Source organism: Petromyzon marinus, chromosome 6 (genome assembly GCF_048934315.1).
Source record: "Petromyzon marinus isolate PM22_M1 ecotype Great Lakes invasive population chromosome 6, UKy_Petmar_22M1.pri1.0, whole genome shotgun sequence".
NCBI lineage: Eukaryota > Metazoa > Chordata > Hyperoartia > Petromyzontiformes > Petromyzontidae > Petromyzon > Petromyzon marinus.
Window position 1 is genome coordinate 16558745 of NC_133672.1, and position 25928 is coordinate 16584672.

Below are 25928 nucleotides of genomic sequence, written 5' to 3' on the forward strand. Positions count from 1 at the left end.
ATGTGTGGCGTTCTGTGGTACACAATGCAGAGTGCACGCGGACCGTGTCCCAGGAAGTGAGCTCCAGGCTGGAGCTCTGTGGGGCAGCCCTCCCAGGGCGCTGGCACTCCCGAGGCCTCCGCCGCAAGATCCCACTCGAGCGGCTCCCACTCCTCCAGAGGCGAGTCCTTCCGCTTGATTAAGAGGTCGCTCATGCAGCCAACGAAGCCTCGTCTCAGCGCAGCCTCATCTCCTAGAGGCGGCAGTGGGGGAGGCCGGGGCAGAGGAGTGAGCTTCGTTGTGTACGCGAAGAGCGTGGCGGCACGCGTGCAGTGACTTCTGTGTGATAGCCACCAATGTCGGTGAGGCGCAGGGCGTAGCGCCGAGGCAATGCGCCCACGAACACCAGCGTGTTCTCGCCGATGATGGGGCCTCGGCCAGAGTCCGACACCACTCCTGTGTTTAGGGAAAGAGAAGACCGAGAAGCACCAAATAAGGTTCGACGGTGGAAGTGTTAAGGGTCAAAATGTCACCAGCGCCAATGCCGCCAGCACCACTCGTACCGCACCACCATCTTTTATATTCTCCCAGACCTCGCGGCTATAACCACCAGTACAACTACGGTGGCCCACACCAGAATAATAATGAGTGATAATCTAACCACTGCTGGATGAATGTGGAATTTTTCACCACTGGCTCGGAGCCAAGAGTGCAGATGAGCATTACCCCATGACCTTTTCTTGAGTTTCACAACCACTGCAATGAAGGTGCAAGTTATAAACCAGAGTTTTTGTTTGTCACGATTGAACACCGCATGAAGACTCGGATGCTCACCAGGTTCTACTTGGCAACGCACCTCCGATTAGCACGGTCGGCTACGTACGGCGCGAAAGAACTTCAACATGCATACGTGCGTGCGCACGTTGAGTTAGAACGTGCGTCTGCCTGTGTTGGCAGCAGGACGAGTTTACACGGGGGGGGTCCGAGCTCCACCGTGGGCGGGCGTGGCACCTGCGACCTCCCCGTCGACGCGCAGCTCGCCAGCTCCCATCGTCCTCGTGGCCTCCACGTGGTGCCACGCGCCGTCGTCACAGCGGCGCTCCCCGTCCAGGCTCGCCGCACCACCCTGCTGACCAGGCACGGACCGGAAACAAAGATCGCCCCCGCCCCGTGTAGCCTTAACAGATTGTTTGGGCAAGCGCTTGTTAGCGAGCACCTGTGAAGGCCGCAAGGGCACACGAGAGGTGGTGGGTGGCTACCAGCACCACGCGCGAAAGCCCTTGTTTCCTCAGTGGCGACGTTCACACACCACACCAGATAATCGTCACCGGTGTTGGCTGTGAGCGGGAATCGAACTCGGGGACGCCGGGTTCGTAGTGCACTGAGCGAACCACTACACTTCCGCTCCTCACACACACACACACACTCCATGCGCAAAAGACACACCACAAAGATCAAGCATTACACATACCGCGCACACCACACACACACACACACGCGCGCGCGCAGTGCGGTATCAAGGGCAGGGTGGGTGGGAGATGCCACCCTGAGTGCCCCGTCCCAAGGGAGGCGCTGCCAAACGAAGATATATACACACTACAAAAAGCACATGCCCTGGCCACCAACACCACGTAGCAAAACAACGAGCAAACACATTTCGACATGCAAGACCGAAGCATAAACACCGCACACTGATCACTCACTACAGTCACTTGCTCCCACTCTTCCCTATAACCGCTTCCGACTCATATTCATAGATTTGTTTTCATTCGGTTATTACGGTAATTGGTATGTAGGCTTTTGTGAGTAGCATAGTTAAATGACGCTTTATCTAACCGAGTATTCTGTTTCTGTTTTCCCGTGCTAAATTCGCGGACAATGTTCAAGCAAGCTTATATCCTTGAAGCGAGGTTACTAATTTCTATATTTTTTTTTAACAAAACACAATGCAGATTGCCTTCACCTGCGTGGATATTTCTGCAATCCCGATATAAACTTTGCTCACGCACACACACACACACCGTCACTTCAACGTGTCCAGTTAGGGCTAACGTCTGAGTACTCTTGGGAAGAGAGCGGCAATAAAGCTGTCCACACCCAGCTGATAATGAGATTAATGGCAGTAATTAAACTTTGTTAAGCATATTTGCATTTCTATTAATGTCACCAGATAGGAATCTCTTATGAAGGATGGCAGTGTGGGTTCAGTGCTGGAGGAAGAAAAAAAATCGCAAGCCCCAAGGCGTGGGAATCATTATGTTTAGTTTGGCTAAATAGGGATCTGTCCAGTCAGATGTTATCATGGTGACAACAATGGGCAAGTCCTGACAACGTGCTTCATTAGACCTGACCGGGGGGGGGGGAGGGGGGGGGGAGAAAAACCCCGATTCCCCTATTGCCAGAGCACGGAGCGTCCCTACACCCATGGCTCTCGAGTTCACGCCTTGTCTAACGTCAACGTCCATCCCGTAATTATTTTCCGTTCTTGTTTAGCGATTATTATTTTTTTCTTCTTCTCCAATTACAGGTGAAGTTTTGAATGAGCCCTGCGCGTTTACTCTGGGAGGCTACCGCTCCTGTCGCTGCGTGTGGATTTGCCGGCAGCGGAGAGAGAGAGAGTGAGGATCGCGTTGTGGGGGGGGGGAGCGGAGGGGTGTAATGGATGCAAACGGCTGAGCAGCTGGACATCTGCGAGTGGCAGCCAATGTGGCATCGCTCAGACGCCAACTGCTTGCCAAATGCACCAGGACTCGCATGTTGAGTTTTGTCCCACTTGTTTTTTGCGCGTGTTTATTTTACAAATGAAGCCGCATGTAAAAAAATGTCGTAGAATTTAATGGATTTTTTTTTTATTTCGCACGAAAAAAATAAAGAACAGCTGATTTATCCCGGCTGTTTTCCATTTGAAAGAAAGTTGTTGTTCTCGTACGATTATCGCTGACCTCCTCCTACGTGCACCCGCAGCTGGGAGCTGCCGAGAGCGCTGAGCGCGAGCGAGCGCGCAACCACCTGCTCGACCCGGGGTTGTGGCGCAAGCGACGGTTGGCTTTCCCGCAATTTTAACGACAATGGAAGTCCAATAAATGAGCAAAATGTCCCCTCGTATTTTCAACAGCGGAGCTTGTCAATCTTTTACGAGTAGACATTGTGCGTCAAACGACTGTTCAATTAGATTTTTCAAATGCACAATGGACTGCGTCGAAGCGTTTTGGAAATCCAGTCAAGGTCCAAGCGGGTACGTTGGCAGGGCGAGAGGCCCAGCAACGGCACCTGGGGGTCGAAAAGCAAGCGCGGCCGGCCGTCGTGCAGCAGCAGAGCCACGAACTCGCGCCGAGCATCACGTGATGCCGCCAGCAGCAGCAGCCCCTCCGCCTGCCGTGTCCTGAAGCGTAGACGCAGCCCTGGGCAGGAAGCAAGGGGATAACTTCACTCGTGGCGCGGCACAGTGGTGCATGGTGACATGTGGTGGCATGGGTGGCATCGGATGGAATGGAGTGGCATGGTGTGGAATGAAGCTGCATGTGGTGGCATGTGGTAGCATACAGAGTGGCATGTGGTAGCATGTGGTGGCTCATGGTAGCACATGGAAACTCATGACTCAAAGAGAGGTAGAACTTTATGGTACGTGACATGTCGTGGCTTTTAGAACCTCACAGTGACATGCCATGGCACAAAGTGGTACCGAGTTGCACTGGGTAGCATAGGTTAGTATGCATGGTGGGCCATGCTGACACATGGAGCCACACAGTAGTAGCATTTGGTGGCACGCAGCTGCAAAAGGTGGCACATGGTGGAGCGTGCTGGAGTACACGGTGGAAAAGTTGGCATGCAGCCTGCGAAGGCGATGGGTGTATTAAAGCAGCACAGCGTTGTGCAGGACCACTTGAGAGGGCAAGCAATTTAGTGACACCGTGGCATGCCGGAGGGTGCGAGTAATTTCAGTTTCTCCCCCCATTCTCGAAGCCACAATGCCTTGAGTCAAGCTCAAAAAATCCACACGGTGCCAAGAAAATGACATAAATTTATTAGAGCACTACAAAGTGGGCTTTCAACCTGGGTTAGTGGAGGAATCTGGGTCATACTCGAATTAACATGGTATTTATCATGTTGCAGCTCATTAATGACATTTCATATTACTCTAATTAAAGTAATGAAATCGGAGGCAGGCTCATTAGATATGAAAATTACAAAATTAGAATTAGTATTGCAATGATCAATCTTATGGGCTAAGCACAAAATGATTTACAGGAGAAAATATATTTTTCATTTATCTCCTGATTAAGCTTGTCAACAATTAGCTATTCCGCCTTTCATTCTAAAAAATATGGAGCTTTTACAGTGAACATTTAAGTAACGAGCACCATTCAGGCAGAAATAAAACAAATTAACTTGTTAACAGTGAAGTCAATAAGCCCTAACTGCACCCAGTGCCACTAATGGCTTTCGCTATTGACAATATGAGCTTTATGATGACAGAGGTAATGGCAGCACAATCATCTCCTAAAGGTAAGCAATATACAAAGCCAGGCGAAAAAAAATACATTTTCATCTTCTTTCACGAGGGTCTCTTTTTCCATTTCTGCTTCAAATCCATCATGAACAATTTTTGCCAAAATACAATTTATAGTTTGAAAGATTTTCAAAACCATTTCATTGTCAAAATCTGTCACAAATGTGAGGCAGTGTCTGCAAGGGTCAACATTAAGAGTTTTCTGTATTTCGTGGCACACCGTCCAGAATCATTGATGGGCCAGGGTGGGCTGGCTGTGAAGTCGGACATACCTGTGTAATACGCGTTGGTTGGGAACGTGGAGTTTGGGAAGTGATAGTAGGCATATCCCGGGAACCTCGCTCCCCTGCTGGCTCGAGGCGGGGGGCTGGCCAGTGCCGCAAGCGTCCGCTCCAGCCGGTAGACAAGGTGTTCCCCGTGGGGTCGGCCAGGCTCCCTCCAGGCCACTCGGACAGTCGACGCGTTGACACCTTGCCCGCTCGGCGCACTCTGCCCCGCTGGAGCTGGAAGCACCAGAATGCGTGAACGCCGCCGAAAAACTTAGCGCGCCGCGCGCGGTAACCGAGAAGCATGCACGCGCAGGGCGCTTGAAACAACCGCACCGTTGTTTGGAAGCGGCGTGGAGCAAGCTGGCTTGCTGCCGGCACCGGTTTCCCAGCATCACGAACAGCTCCTCACATCTCTCAATCACAAACGGATTTTTCCCGGCCAAACCGCAGGAACGCTGTGCGACGTTTGCGAACTTCGCTGGAGGCTGGGGGCAGCAGTGGCAACGGCGATCGGCACGCTGCGCTGTCAATGCGGACGCTTGGGTTTTAATTTTGAGCTACAGCTAACATGAGGAGCGAGTAAATATCTGAACCTTGTCTTGGGTGCCCGTTCGCCGACCCGCACCGCCCAGTGTGGTGTAGTATGATTAAACAACCCCCATGATCCACACAGCAAGAGGTCTTCATTCAGCAGTGGATTGATGAAGGGGCCGAAGCTGATTAATTTGTTATTATGATAGCACTGCATGAAACGTTCAGTAATTTCCCGTAGTTCATTAACAGTGGTAGTTATAATGACGATATCATCAGCAAAGCTAAGACTCTTACCACTTTAACCACTTATGCCTTTACTTCTCCAATTCCGGTTTGTTGGACAATATCTTGGAGTGTCGCTGTGAATACCCCTGTTGTGAGAGCATATCTTCTTGCCTAACTCCTCTTCCGCTTCACACCGTTACTTTCTTGAACGTGCGATCTCAGTGGAGATGTTGTGTCTCTGTCGATGGCTTTTGATCGTGTTGTTGTTTTTCTCAAGGCTCTGGCTTGTGAGCACCCAGATGAGAGAATCGATTTCCACTGCATCAAAATGCCTTTTCATAGTACACAGAAAGCCAGACATAATGGCATTTGATCTTAATTTATCTTTTCTAGAATCTCCTTGCCAGTACAGTATGTACACGTGGTCAATTATATATTACCTACAGTGACATGTGGATTTGAACAAGATCGAGAGCATAAGTGAGCGTTCATGGAACATGTTACATTGAAAAGCACCAATTTTCCTCAAGAAGAACGTTTTCAATCGGTGCATATTAACAACTATAAAATACGGGTCAGAAACATGGACACTTACAAAGAACGTGGAACATAAGCTGAGAAAGTGCACAGATAACCACGGAGATGGGTGTGCTTGGAAGTTAGGGTGAGAGATGGAAAGAGGGACACGCTGATCAAAGAAACAAATGCAAAGGAGATGCATGGCGGTGATTGTTAGGAACAAATTAAATGCGCTTGGGCAGGCAGCATCGGCAGAAGGAATGGAGGCCGATGGACGGGTGTGACGATGGCAGCCGAAATAGAGGAGCAATCCGAGGAGATAACAACAGGACCATGAGGGATGGCGTCGATGTGCGGTGGTCTCCATCCAGCAGTGGATAAAAAATTGCTGCTGATGATGATGATGATGATTGACACTAACAGGCAAAGACATAATTTGGTAAAGGTATCCACAAGCAGACCAAGGTCAATGACCACAAAGTGGTACTTATTTTGTCAATTCCAAACATTATATTGATGGGCTGAGACTTGAATTTAAAATAATAAATATTATCACATATATCACATATTTGCAGTACTGTATGTTTGTGTATATGTTAGTTTACATATTCTGAGTATGGGTGTATGGTTCATGCATAAATCATCGTACATAATGAGAGTATATTTGTGTGTACGTTAATGAAAGTAAAACCGAGCATTTCACAAGTGCCCCCTGCAATGTGGCCGCATAATAGCTAAATATTAAGATGTATGCACGACTTGATTTCATTTATAGAAACAAAATTAATATCACATTCATCTTGTGCTCCAAATGAACTCTACACAGCGTCCCGTTAATGATATTCAGCGCATAAAAAATGCATTATGTAATTCAATACACATTCAAATTATCATTCCTGAAAAAATAAACAACCGTGTTTAAAATAATGGAAGTCTTTCTTCAAGCCAAATGTGATTCTTTGCTCAATGAATGCGGAATGCACTGCAGTGCTGTTTTGTTAGTGGCGCTAACACGCTGCGTTATGCCGTGCTCTGTGATGGGCGCGTTATAATTTATGTATTAGCGGTGAGCTAAGTCTGCTTCGACCTGTCAGTTTCAATAATTATTTTCTGGCTGCAGTATATGAGGAAATTGCCTCGAATCGAAAGCCTATTCATATCAGAGAGAAAAAAACCCCACATACAGCGCATGTCCATTCATCAATGCTATATTGATTCTATTTGGTATAGTTATTACGGGGATTCAAGAGAGGTGTCTGCTAATGACAGGGTGAGAAATGTATGGTTCCATTTTAACTGGCTGCCCGTGACATTCCCGTTCCAAAGGAAAGAAGCTTTGACAATTTATCATTTTAATGGCTTCATAATACGTTATCTGGCCCAGGCTGTGAGCCCAGCAGAACGCTGCGGACGGGCTGACGCCCGCTCGCATTCACGTGAACGTAACTTACGAGTCACATTGCCGGTGCCCACTTTGCTGCCAGCGATCGCTTCGTAATTGTGTTATATTGTACGTGATGAAAAAAAAAGGAAAAACCGGATCTAATTACGAACTCCTCTCTGAAAGAAAAAAAAACCGTAATAAGCCCCAAAACTCGGTTCAATAATTCAGTTGCTCTTCGCGGCCCCTCCACGGGGCCAAAAGTAAACTTTTGTCATCGTTTCATTTTGCGGCAATATGCCACTGAGAAACACGCCGCTATATGCGCACCATACCCCTCTCCCCGGACCCTACACGTGTTATTTAGATAGTGCGGCTGTATAATGACGTGGTACTCAATGTGCCTGCAATATCAAGGCGTTGTGGGCCACAGATAAAGAGTTAATTTGTATCTATACTATTTACTTCATAGAGAGAAATAGGCAGTGAGTCATGGGAAAGAGTCAGGGTCAGCAGCCTATGTTCGAGCAGGGGCAGGGAGTCGACAGCACAGACGGCTGGGGGAAGGGAATTCCAGACCACGGGGGCAACCGCCCACGGAGCAAAGTAAGCGACTAGCCGCATAGCTGCTCCACTATCACACTCGCCTGATGCGAGGAGTGCGTAAAAAAACAGGGAACTCGCCGTGAGCATGCACGTGCACCAGGCGCACACAGAGATTGCTTGAACTTAACGGAGACACTGAGGCAAGCCCGTGCCACTCTGAGCCCACACCACGACTCTGCCCTCGGAAGCGAGGACAGCAGGAACGATTTCCCGCGTCGCAAACGCTCAGAACACGCAACGCGCGCGGCACGCTTGTGCGTTACGCCCAACCGGGAGCGAGCGTGCTCTGTGTGTGCTCGCGCGGGCCACTCAAAGCGGGTTTGCATGCTCGGGCAGGGGGAGTGAGGGGAGCGCGGGGGGGGGAGTGGGGGGAGCGAGGGGGGTGGGGGGAGCGAGGGGGGTGGGGGGGGGCGGAGGAGGCGGGGGCGGGGGGAGCGCGGGCCTCGACTGATGTTGGCTCTGAGTCGCGGTGGCTTTCTGAGATGCCAGCGGCCGAGGGGGGGGGGGGGATAATTGAGACGCCGATGACAGCGCCGCTGAGTCAGCACGCGCTCCTGTTTTTTACGCAGCGGTAAGTGCCACCACTGAATTACCGAATTTAAAGCTAAGGCTCGAGGTATTGCTTTTTATACATCTAAAGCACAGAAGCAGATAATTAAAGAAGCTCGTGCTCTAGAGTGTGCCAGCCGGGCCCTCGGGAAGGCAGCAGTGAGTGCGTGCGAGAGAGCGCCGAGCGTGACGTGCGCGCGCTTATGGTGCAGTGCGTGCGTGTGGTGCGTGCGGTGCATGCAGTGAGTTTGCGTGCGGTGTGTGTGTGTGTGTGTATGGTGCGCATGTGGGGAGCGGTAGTGCAGCGGTTAGCGCGCTGCGCTGTGAACCCGGCGACCCGGGTTCGATTCCCACTCACGGCCAACACCAGTGACAATTGCCTGAACCGGTCCCGGGCCTCCCCTAGGTCGACTCAGCCTCAAATGAGTACCTGGTGCGGTGTGTAAACATCGCTACTGGGGAGACAAAGGCGGTCGGGCGTGGTGCTGGCCACCCACCCCCCTCGTGTACCGTTCCGGCCTTCATAGGTGCTCGCTAACAACACTTGCCCCAACAGTCTGTTACAGGCTACACGGGGGAACTTTGAACTTTGATGGTGCGCATAGTGCGCGGTAGTGTGCTGCGCTACGAACCTGGCGACCCGAGTTCGATTCCCGCTCACTGCCAACACCAGTGACGATTATCTGAATGGGTCTTTGGCCTCCCCTAGGTCGGTTCAGCCTCAAATGAATACTTGGCGCGGTGTGTAAAAATCGTCACTGGGGAGACAAAGGCGACCAGGAATAGTGCCGGCCACCCATAGGTGCAACTCGCTAACAGCCCTTGTCCAAACAGTCTGCTCAGGCTACACGGGGGATCTTTGGTACGAGCGTGCGAGAGTGTGCGTGAGTGTGCGTGAGTGTGCGTGTGGTTGTACCTGCAGGCAGCGTCACCCCGACACCCTGCGCGCTCCCGACGCAGCCGCGCTCCGTGCACACGCTGACGGAGAAGTTGTAACGAGAGAACGGCTCCAGGCCCTCCACCAAACACGACTCGTCATGGGGCCCACGCACACACACCTCCTGGAGGGACACGGCGGAGGCCGGAGACGCACCGAGCAAGGTCCATCACCTCCACCGTGCCACTTACCCCACACACACCTCAACCACGAAGCTTCCACGACACTGCTTATCAAAGGGGCCCACGCACATAACCACCCCCGTCAGGTGTGGGGGCAGAGAGAGAGAGAGAGTCACGATGCACACCGCGGGCGATCACCAATGAAGAGCGACTGAAAAATAATCCGCCTGTTGTAGAGACAGACAAAAAAATAGGACAATAAGACACAGACAGACAAGAAGATAGGCACAATATAGACATGAGGGGGAAGGCATTGGAGTGTCCTCATGCATTATCTGAAACGTGCACAGCTCATTATTTTTTCATATTAATCTGACTTGATTGAATTTTACCTTCATACAGAAATTGAAATGTTGTCCACTGATTATCTGTCATTCTGCAATCCTCTTTTCTGAACCAGCATGATTTTACAGCAAGCTCTTAATGTCCCTGACAATGTGACGTTGCGATTTGAATGTTACATTTTTCTGCACAACAGGCACAGGGTTAAGTCTCAGAAATACTGACATTGCAATCTGTGTTTACCCAGGTCTCACCACTAATTGCATTTTATTTATTCTGGATTAGTGAGGACTTAGACAAATACAAAACCCAAGATAAGCCACGGGGGGGGGGGGGGGGGTAATTGGATCATTGTAATTTTAACGTCAGTTTAACACGTAGGCTTTCGCGACCAGTATTATTCATAACAAAGGTTTGTGGGTTAGATCGCGTTATTTATAAATGTGTCGCAACCCTCCACCACCCGAGACGGCCAATCAGTAAAAAATGTGTCACGCTGACAAAAGACAAAATACAAAAAAGTTCACTACTTTAGCCCACCGGTGTGTTGAAGAGTGGATCCACGACATTTACAATTTGAGTACGACGTTTCGCTGGTTATTACATCCAGCATCTTCGAGCGATTTGCCAGAATAGTGAGGACATCCACCTGCTTCCGGTCTTAAATAGTGCAGGCTGACGTCATCATTGTTGTTGATGATGACGTCAGCCTGAATTTTGAACATTTTTAATATTCAGGATAAAACTTTTGGCAAAGAGGAAAAAAAAAACGGCCCAGCTCAAACATGTGCAGCACGGCAGCTGCACTGACATGTGTGCCTGATTACGTTTAGCACAAACATTAAATCGCTGACCCGTGGATAATTAGCTTCACTGTAATCATTGAGCTCCGAGGCTACGGCATCAATTAGGGGATTCTGGTCAGGATCCCCAGCATTCGCCTTCAGACAAACGCAGCCAATGCGGTGGGCGGGGCTCCCAGCGTAGCCACCGTCCATCCACAGCGAACGCACGTGGCAAGGACCGGAGTGAGTGGCCTCATTACACGCCCGTCGTGAACCCGCCCGCGCTCCGCGCCCACCAGCACTTATAATCGTCGCTCACCCACGCTCTTCACCGTCATTGTACCGCCGACACAGCTCGCACGTCACGTATAATCCCAGTTCATCTTGATTTGGATGGTCGGTATACGCTGAACACAGTTGCCATGCATTATTGTCAACTGACTAACAACAAGGGTCAGAGTTGAATTGTACTGTTTGACATGTAACACACTCGCACGCTCATTCGTTCATGCGCCTGATGGGCGAGAGTTTTCTCTCACGATCCAAGATTGCTAATGGATTCATTACCCCACGTTGGATTTCTCTGTTATTTAATGTGTTCATTTACGTATTGTTTCACTTATCTACTGTGCATTGGACGATTACCCTTTGCAGGCAGTTTTCATTCCCCTGGTCTCCCTTGCCTCAATGGCTCTTTTCCCGTCCGTAAAGGTTATTATGATGTTTATTTTTGCTGAAGCGTCACGAGTGTGAGGGACGTCTGTAACGCGGCGCATTTCACTGACGGGTAAAAACTAATCGTGCTGCGCATGCCCCCTTCCCTCGCCGTGTGTGATCACCTCCGCGGTGACGGGAGGCGCATGTGGATCGTCCATCTGCCCCCGCAGCCGAGCGACGCGGTACGCGAGCACCTCTCCTCCGACGGCCCGGGCGGCCGGGCGGCCCCATGAAACCTTCAGGGCTGTGGCACTCACGGGCACCACCTCGGGCGCTGCCATGGGCACCGACGCTGTGACATGCACACGCACAAAGACGTAAGATATCCCCCCCCCCACCCTGTAGCCTCAACAGACTGTTCGGGCAACTGCTGTTAGCGAGCACCTACGAAGGTTCGGTGGTGTCGGGTGTCTCCCCGAGTGGCGATGATTACACACCGCACCAGGTACGGTACTCATTTGAGGCTGAGTCGACCTAGGGAAGGTTCCAGGACCCGTTCAGATAATCGTCACCGTTGTTGGCCGTGAGCGGGAATCGAACTCGGGTCGCCAGGTTCGTGGCGCAGCGTAGCGCTAACCGATGCGCTACCGCTCGCTCCACACATGCACGTCCAATCGCATGTACGTACGCACACGCGCATTTTATACGTACAGACTTCGCACGCATGCATATGCATGCGCACCTAACTGTGTGTAGTTGCTTAAATGAACGCAGGGTAATCTTGTCCCCGCTCGTCACTCAGAGGCTGCCACGAGCTGCAGGCCGAGGCCGCCCTCACTGACATGGCAACGGGACCACGCTGTCTTGGCAACGCTAGGGCACGTCACCCTCCTGTCAGTATCCTGTCGATCACGCGAGCTCGACTGATTAATCGAGCGATTGCCAGAGTCAAATATGCCAGCCGTTTTACCGAACGATGAATGAAAGCCGGAGTGAAACGGCAACACAAAATCAATGGGTTGATTCTTCAGTGGCATTCCTCTTGGCAGCCCGGCTCTCTCGCACGTGCGGGACCCGCGAGAGAGCCTCGACCGTGGCTTGACTGTGACACACGGAACACCGCTGCTTTTTTCATTGAGTGAAATACATCCAGGGCACAAATATCAAACCACAGCCCCAAAGCGCCAGGGGGGCGGGGGGGTTTGAGGGATTGAGGCATTTCAAATGCCTCTGTTTTAAACAAGGTCATGATTATGCGTTTTATCAACCATAAGTTGCCAACCGTGCTAATCGGAGGTACGGGGAAAAGACAGCAAACTAAACACAAAAAGCAGCTGTAAAGAAATAAAGTTTTCAATTGAGAAATGAGTTTTCAACTTAGACCAATGCTGTAAAGTTCAATTATTGCCATGCCGCGAAACACAATGAATGCAGAGAAAATATCGGCGAGGTGCGCCGGGTCACGTACCGCCCTGTCCAGTGCGAGCGCGAGTCCAGGGCGAGCAGCCGGCGCCCGCGTGGTTAACGGCGATCACGCGCAGCTCGTACGTGGAGAACGGCCGCAGGCCCCCAACGCTGGCGTTCGTGGCCGTGGCCGGCAGCGCGACCTCGCCAGGCGCCGCGCCGGCCTGGGAGTCCAGCCAGCCCGAGCTCTCGTGCACGAGGTGCTCGCGAGGTGACGGACTCGACGCGTTCGTCCCCTCCAAGGGTCCCCGCAGAAACAGCTCAAAGCGAACGAGCGCACCTGCGGCAGGGAGACATCGCGAAAGAGTTATCGCAACGGCTCTGCTCGTGACCTGCCGACAGATGTACGCCGATCGGCGGTGACGTTCGGTGGTGTCCGGTGACGTCGGGCGACATCTGACGAACTGCTGAAGCGACGTGGCATCCCGTAATGCCCGGACCTCGTTTAGTACCGTTGGGTCGCGAGGGCGGGTCCCAGGACACGCCGAGCTCCGTGGGGCCGAGCGCCGTCGCGCGCGGAGCGGCCTGACCCTCGGGGGCCGCCTGCCGGGTCACGACCCGCAGAGGCCGGCCGTCTCTGCACCCCCCGTCCGTGCAGGCGCGCACCGCGAACTCGTACGACGTGAACGGGCTCAGCCCCGGCACCGGGGCGGCGTTGCCTAGGCCGGCATAGCGAAGCTGCGGCGGGGAGGCCTGTCCGGGCAAGCGCGACTCGAGGACGTATCTCCGCACCGGCCCGTTCGCTCCGGACGCTTCGCTCCACCGCAGCGAGACGGCGCGGGCGCCCACGGGGCCCTGCACCTCCAGCGTGGGGCCACCGGGCGGGGGTCCCGCGAGCGTGCGCTGGGACGCCGCCGGGCTGCGCGCGCCGCCGGCGACGTTCGCTGTCCGCACAAAGTAGGAGTAGGACGTGTACGGCGAAAGGTCCGTGTCGTTGAAACTTTGTGGACCTGCCGACGCAAAACCGCAACAAAATAAAATTGGACCAGAGGAAGGCAACAAAAAAAAAAGCAATTACTGCACAATGACAAGGCAGAAAGGGTTTTTGCTCCCCCCGCAGGCATTAAACATAATATTTATGCAAATTCCGTTCCACAGCAACAAACAGGGGTGACACGTTGATACCTGTCCACAGAGAGTTTGGCTGATAAGTGTTGCGTTTCATGCCGACAATGGGGTTGACCGCACTGCATAATCAGGGCTGCACGTGGGCGCCGTACCCCGCACCAAACCGAGTAACAACGGACAAACCCAACGCCCCTGTCTGGAGCCGGGAACGCGATGCTGCAATGGCCCGCACGCTTATGCGCAGAGATGAAAAATAGGAGCAGCGTACAAATTTGCTTTGATTTACCCACGAAGCCAACAGGCATAACGGTCTGTGCCAGGTAACAAATTCCTACAAACCAGAATTTCCATTAGGGGCTTTAAAAAACCCAGACGTCAGCGTGGGTTGCAACCACCACCAGCGCATGAGGGTTGGCAACGGATGCTTCTTCCTCATGCAGTCCTCCTTTCGTTGAATGGGAAGGTTGCCCAGCTGCGTGTTACTACACACTACTTTAATTTGTTTATCCTTTGCTTTGAGAGGATAGCAATCGTGTACGGTGCTGGCAAACGAGAGGCATTTAGACAGGGCTGGGTGAGAGGCCTGGTTCTCAGCTTGCTCATCGCTGAGCAAGCGGCGAGACTCCTGCCACCGCCATTCTGTGGCTTCAGCAGCGAATGACCGAAGCCATCTGCTGTGACGTGACCTTAAAAAAACCTGGAAAATTATTCAGGAGTCCGGGCCATTATGTGCCTGTGTCATAGCCAAGACATGAAATTTTAAAACCTCTTCACACATAAAGAGTAACACGATAATAAACTCAAGGGTTTAACTTCGAACGTAAACATGTTTATGCATAACCGTGGACACCCAGACGTCCACAGCGAGAGAGATAATGAATCCCATTAACATCTCACGTGGCTAAATAAAGTACATGGGAGAGATGAAAGTGTTTCTGACATTAACGCCGGGAAGCCCATTGCGCAGACACGACATTGAGATGCCGCTTGCACTGCGAGTGACCTGCCTCGCGATGAGCGCCGTGCTCATTCCCATGCACAGGTTTACTATGGCAATAAATAACATTAACATTCCAATTACTGCAATACATTCGTTTTGCTTTTACAACACCCCATTACTTCATTTGCATAACAGCATCTTGGCACGGTGGCGGCGGGCTGCGGGTGATTATTAACGAAGGTCCACGCCTGCCCGTGCCACCCTCGTGTGGCACGACCACGCGCACTCTCCCCCTCCCCCCATCCCCCCACCGCCCCTTCCCTGCCACCCCTCTCTCCGAAGCACGCGAGCATTAATGAAGCCTCGGCAGGAAGGTCACCGGCTGATTTACACGCTTACCAAATGGGTATTGATCCCGTGCGCTGTAGATCTGGCTGTCATTGCGATAAAGGATGTAGGTGAGGAGGTCAGAGTTGGGGGCGTCGGGTGGGGACCAGGCGAGCCCGATGGCGGAGGAGCCGAGGGCGCGGGCCACGGGTGGCGGCTGCTGCGACGGCGCTGCTCAACAGGAACGACACGTTACCCGCTCAGCGGGCGCGGCCGACGCGGCCGGTAAAGAGGCCTCCCGCGCCTCCCGGAACGACGCGGGCGCCGGGCGGACGCGCTCGTCACACGGTCACTCCGCTCTGTGCGGAGCCGCGCTGCGAGCACGCTGCCGTTCGTTCGCAATGGCTCTGCGGATGTTTCGCTCGCAAAAAAAAAATGATGATGGGGAAAAAAAGAGAGGAAGTCTTTTCGCAGCAACAGAATGCTCGGGCTCTCATTGAAATACGTCACACGGTGCCTCGACAACGGGAACGTGTACATTGGCGTTCCACGTCATCTTGTGCCAATTGCTGAAAGTAAATTGGGAACAATTTTGTATCTGCCGAGTGGAATTCAATCAGGATTTGGCTTCAGTGTCTGCAGAAGTGGCAACAAACAGAGGTGGAGCAGTGCCCCACTATGAGGGCAAGTAAACGAGGTTTCACTTCAACTGGCACCGACAGGGTGGAGCAATGCAGCCACGCACGCAACGGAGGCCAGGTGGTGTCCGTGACTGCACTGGTCGGTCCCAGCGAGCGCCTGCTTAAAAAAACCTCGAGCAGATTTCTGCCACTCGGGCCGAGTCGAGTGCAGGCGCTGGCCCCAACCACCGAGGCTGCAGTGGTCGTTACGTTTAAAACAAACCAGGCAGAAGCTCCGTACAGACAACACACTTTTTATTACATCAATTGTAGTCTACTGCAGAAACAACGGATGCGGAAAGAAATTGACAGATAGATTAAAGGTGGGCAAAAAAGCAAGACAAGGAGACATGACAGGCAGCCAGGGGCAACGACGGACAGAAAGCGGAGTAAACTAATGCAGACGGGTGGACAGAAGTTTATTAAACGGACACATTACGCTGACGGATTTCAGCACCCACTCTTGCTGCAGCCGAAGGGATTGCTCGCGCGGAGGTGGGACGCCCCGTGCGTGCACGCGTCGCAGCGCCGCCCCATCGCCAGGGCCTTGCACGAGCATTGCCCCGTGTCAGGGTGGCACGACGTGTCGAGGCTTCCGGCCGTCGAGCAGGCGCACTCCCGGCACCTGCGGGGGGACGCACGCCGCAACGGTCGCGTCACCCCGTCAAGCCATGGCGCTGGCCGCACGAACGTGCGGTGCCGAGCCAGGGCAGGAGGTTGCGCGCGGTGCAACGTGGGCTTGCGGAGCGTCTCGAGATGCTGAACGGTAACGGTGGGCGTATTTATTTTATAACGGGGCAGTGGGTGGGGGGACGAAAACAAACAAAAAAGGACATGTTCAGCCCGGACTTGAAAAGGTGCAGGGGGTCGGCAGTGTGGATGGCCGGGGAGAGGGAGTCCCAGACAATGCGGGCAGCAGAGGAGAATTGAGCGACCTCCCATTGAGCAAAGGTTGGAGCTTCTATAGAGAGCCTCGGTTGCCGGAGCAGAGAGTGCATGGAGGGGAGGAGAGTGAGACGAAACGGGAAAGGTATGAGGGTACGCAGGGGGGAGTAGAGTTAAATAAGCGGGGAGAGGTGGGGTAGTGCGAGGAGGGGGATAGAGTGAGATGAGAGCGGACAGCTTGAGTCCGCGGAGTCTAGATTTTGAATTGTATCCAAGATTCTGTTGTGGGATCCAGCCTCCTGACGCGGTGACCTCTGTTAATTTTCAACAAAAAGCAGCCAGTCCCCTTTCACTAAGGAGTGGAGGAAGGCAGGATGGCCTCCCACTGCGGCTCAAACTCGCGACTCTTCTGTAACGAGTCATGCACCTTGCCGCGGCGTCGTTCGAGCACAGAACGCACCGCACGCCGGCGAGAGGCGCTTGCCCTGAACCCTATAAATGTGGCAAATTAACCAGGAGGACCCGCAATGTAAACACGCTGTTACTTGTGAGGCTGCAATTATGTTATAGCCTCAGGGGACAAGAAAAAAAGTGTTTGGGAATGTTTATTGCAAAATCAATACGACCTCACAACACACGCCGTTATATTTTAAGAGCCCATTTCTTTCCGCGCTCCTAGTTTATAAAATGTATTTCATACAGGAGATACGCTGTGCATGTAAAGGCATTACAACCCTCAGCATAACGCTGCGTTGCACTGATCACAGCACCGCAGTAAAAAGGGCGTTTGCAAGAACTACACTTCATTAAAATCAAGAGTAAACTTTGGGTCGTCGTGAACTAGGTGGAGCTCTGTTTGCTCACCTCGCAAACGGCATAGCAGTAGATGCCTGTGTGAAATACACTCCAAACGTGATCGTCGCTGCACAAGTCCGACAACAAGGCAACTTTCCAGGGAGAAGGCACCGTTGGAAGTGACGTGACGGCGTTCGACTGCAGTAGGGTGACCCCCCCCCCCCCGCCAAATGTGAGAACGCGCGAGGCGTCACCCGCACGACCCCGGGGGGGGGGGGCCTCGAGGCAGGTCGGCGCCCACACCCAAGAGGTGGAGGGTGGCCTCGTGGCATCGTGCCCGTTGGTTTACCTGCCGAGTTCCTGGGCGAAGCCGTAATAGGAGTGGGCACAGCGGTGGCACCGCCTCCCGCCCACCGTGTGGCTGGTGCACGCACACTGGCCCGAGTTGCCGTCGCAGGCCGCGTGCGCAGAGCCGCGCTCGTGACAGTCGCATGGCCGGCAGCCAGAGGCGTCTCCTTCCAAGCGGTAAAACCCTGCACGGAGACACAGCAGACAAATTAGCCACTACGAAACGCTGCCAGCAGCATGATTAATACGGCAGGAATAACAGATTGCTGCTACTTGCAGAGGGATCCTCATGAATGCGTTTTAGTATTCATGTCTAAGGTATGCGTGCAGCCTCCAAATGTGATTGTTTATTGCACTGTTGTTTCATAAATCATGTGGCTTTACATCTTCCTTACCAATTATATCAATTGTATTTGGACTGTGACAACGCGAATATAATTTTGCATTATATTTCAAAATTTGCAAAGCCTCATTTTCTTTCGCACATAATCCATCAAGCAAAACAGTTGTGACTAGCGAATTGCAAATTAAGGTGCATTGCCCGTTAGAGCGGTGGGGATGGGCCAGGATGGGATTTCCCATGAAGCGGATTTCCACCGTTATTCCACACGCCTCTACCTGCTTGGCAAGTGGAGCACCGCCGGCCGGCCCACCCCGGCAGGCAGGCACATTGCCCGGAGCTGCCATCGCACACCGTGCCAAATTCCGTGCCCTGGGGGTCACAGAGGCATGGCTCGCAGCCAGCCGCGTTCGTTTCCGAAAGGTTGTAGGAGCCCGGCCGGCAGAGCGAGCAGAGCGAGCCCGATGCCAGCGCCTTGCAGTGGCAGCGCCCTGTACGTGCGTCGCAGCCCGCCGTCCCATTCGCCGTGCCGGCCGGGTCACAGCCGCATGGGGAGCAGCCGTCGGGCGTCAGCTCGCTCAGACCGAAGAAGCCGTCGCTGCACGAGTCGCAGCGACGGCCGGCGACGTGCCGCTTGCACGCGCACCGCCCCGTGGCCCCGTCGCACGCGCTGCCCGGCACGGCACCCTGCGGGTCGCACTCGCAGGGGCTGCAGCCGGCGGGACGCAGGCCGTAGTATCCCGCGGAGCAGGCGTCGCACCGCGTGTTCTCGGCGTGCGGCACGCATGCACACTGCCCGCTGTCTGGGTCGCAGAGCTGGTCCAGCGCTCCCCGCGCGCTGCAGTTACACGACTCGCAGCCCAGCGGGTTCGCCGCGCTCAGAAGCTTGAATCCATAGTCGCAGCTGTCACACTTTGCACCTGAACGCACACATTTGGTTCATGCGAGGGACCTCAGTAAACCTCACACTGGACCCACCGCTGCTCTTATGCGAATGACGGAAACAGACTGGGGGGGGAGGGTGGGGGGGGTGGGGGGTCTGGCGATGCCGTGTCGTACCCCTGACGTTGGGCTTGCACCTGCACTGGCCGCTGTGCTCCTCGCAGTCGGGGTCCCCGCCACGCGTCCCAGCCACGTGGCAGCCGCACGGGGTACACCCGTCCGTGGAGGAGGCCCTCAGGTCGTAATAGCCGGGCCGGCAAGCATCGCAGCGCCGCCCTGTCACAAACGGCTTGCACCGGCACTGCCCGCCCACCTGTGACAGCACACACACACACACGCACACAGCTGCCCTGTGAGCGAGCCATGCCCACGCCGCCAGCACCACCTCCGCACACACTAAGCCACCACCTTCTGCTCTCTCCAGCAGCAGCTGCCACTCGTGCGCAGCGAAGTGTGGCACGAGTTCGGACAATTTAAATTACCGGCCGCGATAACGGCGGTGCAAACGAAGTGAAGGCTGCTTGCACGCTTCACTCTCCGTGCCACTTTGGCGTTTGTGCGATCGCAGGTGAGGCTCGCTTGGGGGGGTGGAGGGGCGGGCGTCGCGTGCAGGCGAGGGCGGATGCAGTAGCTGTGCGTTCAGGACAAACCAGGCTGCAGGGCTCGTCCTCGATGAGCACACCGGGGCGGTGGCAATCGCACGGTCGGCACAAGTCCGGGGAAAAAACATCGGCGCCCACTTCCATGTAGAAATGGTCGACGCACCGCTCACAGTGCTGTCCTGCAAGAAGAGGGTGACGAGGAAGAAGGTGGACAAGGGTTTAGCCAGTGACGAGGAGGTTGGAGCAGGAAAGCCAAGGCACAAAGCGATAAGGGAACAAAAAGATTGGGGAACGAATCATTTAGATTAATGATGGGACACTTATATTTTAATTGCCACAAGCTATGCCTCGCACTCATTCCTTCCTAAGGGACACAACTCGGTTAGCTGCCCTAAATCTACATTGTCCGATGCAGTGAAAGAACTAATTAATATATTACATAATTCTAAATTGAATTTAAACAACAACGATAGGATACCTGTCCAATGGGGAGATCCAAAAATAATTTTCAATTAACGGTCGTAATAAGATTCCATTTAATAAAACTCCCCAGTCCGCTAATCAAATCATGATTATAAAGTGAGGTAGTGTTAAGCTATATCGCACAGCAAGCCGAGAGAAAACAATGAATTAGCCGACGATGATGTGTATTTGTCTTCTCCCAGATTGTCAAAAGTGTAATTAAGTGCCTTATAAAATGCGGGGAAATTCAAGCGCCGATGAATCGGGGCAAGGGGCTCGTGCGAGCGGGCGCTGCGGTGTTACGCTGCCCTTGCTGATCACACTTTTGAGGTAAAAACTCTGAAAAATTTATCATACTAATGATTTATCACTTATTCCCACCCTTCTCCAGACCAGAGTCCACAGAGACCCGGGTGGGAAACAAGAGGCCAGGCGCTGGGTCTCATCCATCATCCTTGCCGACAGCTTCCCACTGTGAAACTTATGTATCAATTTCCCCTAAGGCAGCCTTCAAACAAACTTCATATTGTTTTCTGTCACTCAAAGTAAGATGAATGGTGCAGCATCCCTACCCCACTCAAACCGCCCCAATTACTTCTCCATTTTTCAATTTGGTAAGAACACAAAAGTAACCTCAAAATCATAACTGGCACTTCATAAGCGCTACAATTTATCTGCCGTCTCTGGTGGGAAGCGCCGACACCGAGCGAATATGCAGCGAGAAGATGCAGAGGCGCCTTCCTTTGCACTTCCACGATGCAACTTTACGGACGGCGCGTGTCCTCACGTCGCCGCTCGTCATCTCAAGACTTTTTTCATCCGCACACGCGCTCTGGAATTTGCGAGTGCACATTTGTTGGGAAGTGTTTCACTGCGACCGTGCTGTGCGTGCAGCGACGGTAACAGCCGAACCCGTGTTGTTGTGTGCGAGTGTACGGATCGCCCAGCCCAACAAGTGTTATTGTGTTGCGTGTGTATGGGCGGTGGTACAGCTGAACCCGTGGCGTTGTGTGCACGTGTATTGATAGTACAGCTGGACCCGTGGTATCGCATGTGGATGGATGGTACAGCTTGAACCATGGTGTTTGTGTGCGTAGCGGTGGTACAGGTGAAAACCGTGGTATTGTGTTGTGCGTGTGTGGAGAGATGGTACAGCCGAACCTGTTGTGTTTTGTGTGCAGTCCTGACAGACGCCGCCACCACCTCGCCAGTGCAGGCCTGGATGTGGGTCCAGGATGGCCTCGTAGCGGCAACTTAAAGCGCGGCCGTAGCAGAGGCAGGGCCGGCAGGCGTTTTGGTTCCGTGTGTCCCCGGCCCGCCACGGCTTGTCTCTGAACAGGGGCCTGCACAGCTCACACTGCGCAGCGGGGCACGGTGCTAGTAGCACTCACGACCGCTCACCCCCAATGTTCGCCCGCACTCAGCCACCCTCGCTCCACGCTCGCTCCACGCTCAGTGCCAGATTATCCGAGGAGCACAAGTAGCTACGTACGCTACGGGCCCCGCACTTTCAAGGGCCCCGCGCTAAACGCTTTCAAGCTATCAATTCCGGTTCAGTGATTCTGCACTTGCTCTATTACTATAGTACTATACCGCCTTCAACTTTTACGAACGACTGAGTGTTTAAGGTTAGCGATTTGTCGTATTATCAGGCTGTATAGCAAATGAAAAAATGCAATTACTATGCAAGTTAAACATGTGTGTTTTCATATTTGTGTTATTTTTTATTTAGGGCCCCTTCATAACAGCATATGCTACAGACTAGCTTAATCCGGCACTGCCCACGCTCACTCCACGTTCTCCCACGCTCGCTTGTTTAACACTCGCTCCACGTTCACCCACGCTCACCCCACACTAACCCCACGCTCACTCCACGTTCTCCCACGCTCGCTTGTTTAACACTCACTCCACGTTCACCCACGCTCACCCACGCTTACCCCACACTAACCCCACGCTCACTCCACGTTCACCCACGCTCACCCACGCTCACCCCAAACTAACCCCACGCTCACCCACGCTCGCTCCACACTAACCCCACGCTCACCCACGCTCGCTCCACACTAACTCCACGCACACCCACGCTCGCTGCACACTAACCCCACGCTCGCTGCACACTAACCCCACGCTCACCCACGGTCACCCCACACTAACCCCACGCTCACCCCACACTAACCCCACGCTCACCCACGCTCGCTCCACACTAACCCCACGCTCTCTCCACACTAACCCCACGCTCGCTCCACGCAGTCGCTCAGCAATACGACATACGACACGCAGCTGGGGTTTGCACGCTGAGGACAACTCTCAAGCAGGCCTCTTTGGGACCGAGGTGCCAGGAATAATAACCAGTTCGTCTCAAAGACATCACTTCAATTGGTAGCACGCAATTAAATATCTTGCGAGCAGAACCAAAAACACCACTACAGTACTTATTGCTATTCCTCCGTGCGGTGTTATGCACTCGAGCATTGGCTATATTGCATGTACGGACATATGTTCTCATTAAGCCGCGACGGAGTTTCAGTGGCTGCCAAGAGCGTCTCGACTAGGCTCCCCCTCCTCATCCCGGCCCTCGTGTAACATTCATCAACATTTAACCATCCTTGCTGCTACGTGTCGATACACAAGCTAGTGGTGGTGGGGGGTGGGGGGCAGCCCGTGCCTTGGGCTGGTCCCATCGTCACAGACACGGGAACCCTGCGTGGTGGCTTAAGGGACCGTCCATAAATGACGTCACGCGATTTTGGACGATTTATGACCCCCCCCCCCTCGTCACACGGCGTCACAAAAAGTCAGACCCCCCCCTCAAATATGACGTCACAAAGCTCTGCCCCCCCCCCAAACCATATTTCCATTTTGAAAATCAAACATGCTTCAAATCACGTCAAACTATTGTCATTGTAGTGCGTATTTAATGTGGCGCTGCACTCTGATGTTGTAGGAGAAAACGTTTATTAAAAAGTCTATTTTATTAAGTAGAACGTGTTGTCTATATTTATTCAAAGTTGCGCATTTTGATGTGACGTCACATTTCTCAACCCGCCCCCCCCTCCTCGTCACACATCGTCACAAATATCTGACCCCCACCCCTCCCCCCCGCTAGGTGCGTGACGTCATTTATGGACGGCCCCTAAAGAGAATTCCACTCAAAGACCCACGCGGGATAGAACAGAACCGAAAACAAAAAAAAAACTCGCGCAGCCGCACGTGCAACCTGATGCGTCGACAAAAACAAAAACTCGCTTGTGATCTACAGTGATCATTTGGCACGCGCTGTTTCTGCACCAGCCAGGGGCCACATCCCCGCTGACGAACAGCGCCGTGGCTACCGGCCAGGCCACCACTCGCAGCAGTTTCAGCTAAACAGAGAGCCCGAAGAGACGGGGGTGGGCAGCTCTGGGAGGCTTTCATCCAGCAGTGGATTAACGGTGAGCGACGCCCCGTGTGTGTGAACACGCGGGGCGTGGGACGGAGGGTGGTGGTGCCGACCCGGCTGCACTCACGTTGGGCCCCTCCGTGTTGCTTTGGGCCGAGCACAGGCAGCGGTAGGGGGTGGTGGACGAGTCACAGCGCTCGGCGTGGCCGTGGCACTCGCACCTGCGTGTCACGCGCACGCACGCACGCACGCGCGCGCGCACGCGGGCGCCCCCCTTGGCGATGAGCGCGCACTCTCGCCCCTACCGATACAGACACGGCCCCCACACTCGCACAGGGCCTCCCCCGCCCCCCTCCGACTCGTACTCGCCACAGGCACAACACGTGGCCACTCTCAAAGGCGGAAGGGGGGGCACACACAAGGCAGATTAGCACGTTCGGCTACGTAAAAGCGCGAAAAAAGTTCAACGTACATCCACACAAAAGGCCTTTAACTCATAAAGGCACCGACCCTTGGCGATACAGGTCGAACCCATGCCCACATTTATACAGGTGTAGTGTGATAGCGCTGCTGTTGGACAGCAGCGGCAGCTGTGGTGGGCAGACAGGACACATGCCGGTGAAGGTGAACTAGGGCTGAACGATTAATCGATTTAAAATCGAAATTTGAAACAATGCGATTAGCAAATCGCAAAGGCTGCGATTTTTTGCGATTTGAAAAGTCAGTTTTATTTTTTACTATTATAACTTTATTTAACTTAACAATTGTTCTATGTTTGATCGTTCTATTTCAATTAAACATTTTAATAAATAAACGTTGGAAGCAATTAATATATTTTAAGTTCTCATCCTTGCATTAGAATATATAGAGCAGTTCATATTTTGATGGTACCTTGTGGTAATGCTCCATCGCATGTTTTAAATCTATTACACAGTGAATATTGAACTGAAGCTTGACTTAAAAAAAATCACAAATCAAATCGCAATATCTGTCAGAAAAATTGCAATTAGATATTTTCCCCAAATCGTTCAGCCCTAGCGTGAACACGGCCGTGTGTTGGCAGGGCGGAGGAACTCGGGGCAAGGGTCACGGAGGACCCCATCTGGAAGCCCCTGGAACCTGCTGCTAGCGGGTTCGAGAAGGGAGGCGTGGTCAGGGCGGAGCCAAGACCGCGCTGGGAGCATAAAAGGAGCCGGGAGCGGGGGGCTCGAGGCTGCCGGTTCTGGGAGTGGACTCGTCTCGTCATCGCTGTCGTCTCGATAGGATAGTAGTTGGCTGTCTCAGTCAGCATTGTCAGTGTTAGACGGCTAGTGTTGTGTATAGGCCAGGTTGAGTTACTGTGGAGAGTGTGCGGATGAGACTGTGAAAGTTGTTAAGAAGGAAAGTGCCTCCTAGAAACTCTGTCTCTGAATCGTTGACACTACACAGGTATAACCTATACTCATACAGGTACAACCCATACTTGTACAGACACAACCCATACCTATACAGGCAAAAGTCATACTCATACACAACAACCTATACCCACAGAGGCACAATCCATACTTGTAAAGGCATAACCCATACTCATACAGGCACCCAAAAACAGAAATCCAAAGACAAAGATCCCCCTTAACAGACTGTTGGGGCAAGTGCTGTTAGCGAGCACCTATGAAGGCCGACACGGCACACGAGGGGGTGAGTGACCAACACCACGCCCGGCCGCCTTTGTCTTCCCAGTGTCGATGTTTACACATCACAACAGGTACTCATTTGAGGCTGAGTCGACCTAGGAGAGGCCCAGGACCCATTCAGATAATCGCCAATGGTGCTGGCCGTAAGTGGGAATCGAACTCGGATGGCCGGTTTCTTCGCGCGAACACCCCTCACGGGCGCCACTGTGTATCAACACCAAAATGCATGAAATAAAATGATGAAAATATTTTCCGATGTATTGGTTCATTGTTCTTCTTTCGGCTAACTATTCTTCATCCAGTTAACCACTCATCTATGCTTGTGTATTAAGGCTTCATTTAATAAAATAAAGGACGTGAAATTAACGGCTTGAAATAAAATGTTTAAATCTGAATGAAACTAGTTTCCATAATGGCCACTTGGAGTATTAATGCAGTGTAATTTATAATTAATGAGTTTCACACCAAAGTTTGTCGTGAAAAAAAAAAAAGAATTGCAGCAAAGCAAGCAGCGATCTCAGCACTTACACCTGTCAGCGATCCTTGCCGTCCGCACGGCGCTGTAAATTAACAAGCGAATGAATCAGGTTGAGCCGCACTGTCGTTTAAAT

At 52.9% G+C, this 25928-nt stretch overlaps 1 protein-coding gene across 1 annotated transcript in view; it reads right to left on the bottom strand.

Annotated features, from left to right (window-relative positions):
* USH2A (usherin) overlaps positions 1-25928 on the bottom strand; it is a 122108-nt gene that overhangs the window by 83131 nt on the left and 13049 nt on the right. The window contains exons 8-24 of the mRNA XM_076065130.1: positions 23772-23865; positions 21430-21625; positions 19855-19985; positions 19322-19517; positions 18541-19182; positions 17924-18107; positions 16356-16519; positions 15287-15445; positions 13332-13829; positions 12884-13159; positions 11598-11767; positions 9489-9633; positions 4762-4992; positions 3250-3380; positions 991-1105; positions 334-435; positions 44-232 (exon numbers count right to left, since the gene is read on the bottom strand). Coding sequence (XP_075921245.1) covers positions 44-232; positions 334-435; positions 991-1105; positions 3250-3380; positions 4762-4992; positions 9489-9633; positions 11598-11767; positions 12884-13159; positions 13332-13829; positions 15287-15445; positions 16356-16519; positions 17924-18107; positions 18541-19182; positions 19322-19517; positions 19855-19985; positions 21430-21625; positions 23772-23865 — 3623 coding nt within the window. The remainder of the gene's footprint in view (positions 1-43; positions 233-333; positions 436-990; positions 1106-3249; positions 3381-4761; positions 4993-9488; positions 9634-11597; positions 11768-12883; positions 13160-13331; positions 13830-15286; positions 15446-16355; positions 16520-17923; positions 18108-18540; positions 19183-19321; positions 19518-19854; positions 19986-21429; positions 21626-23771; positions 23866-25928) is intronic.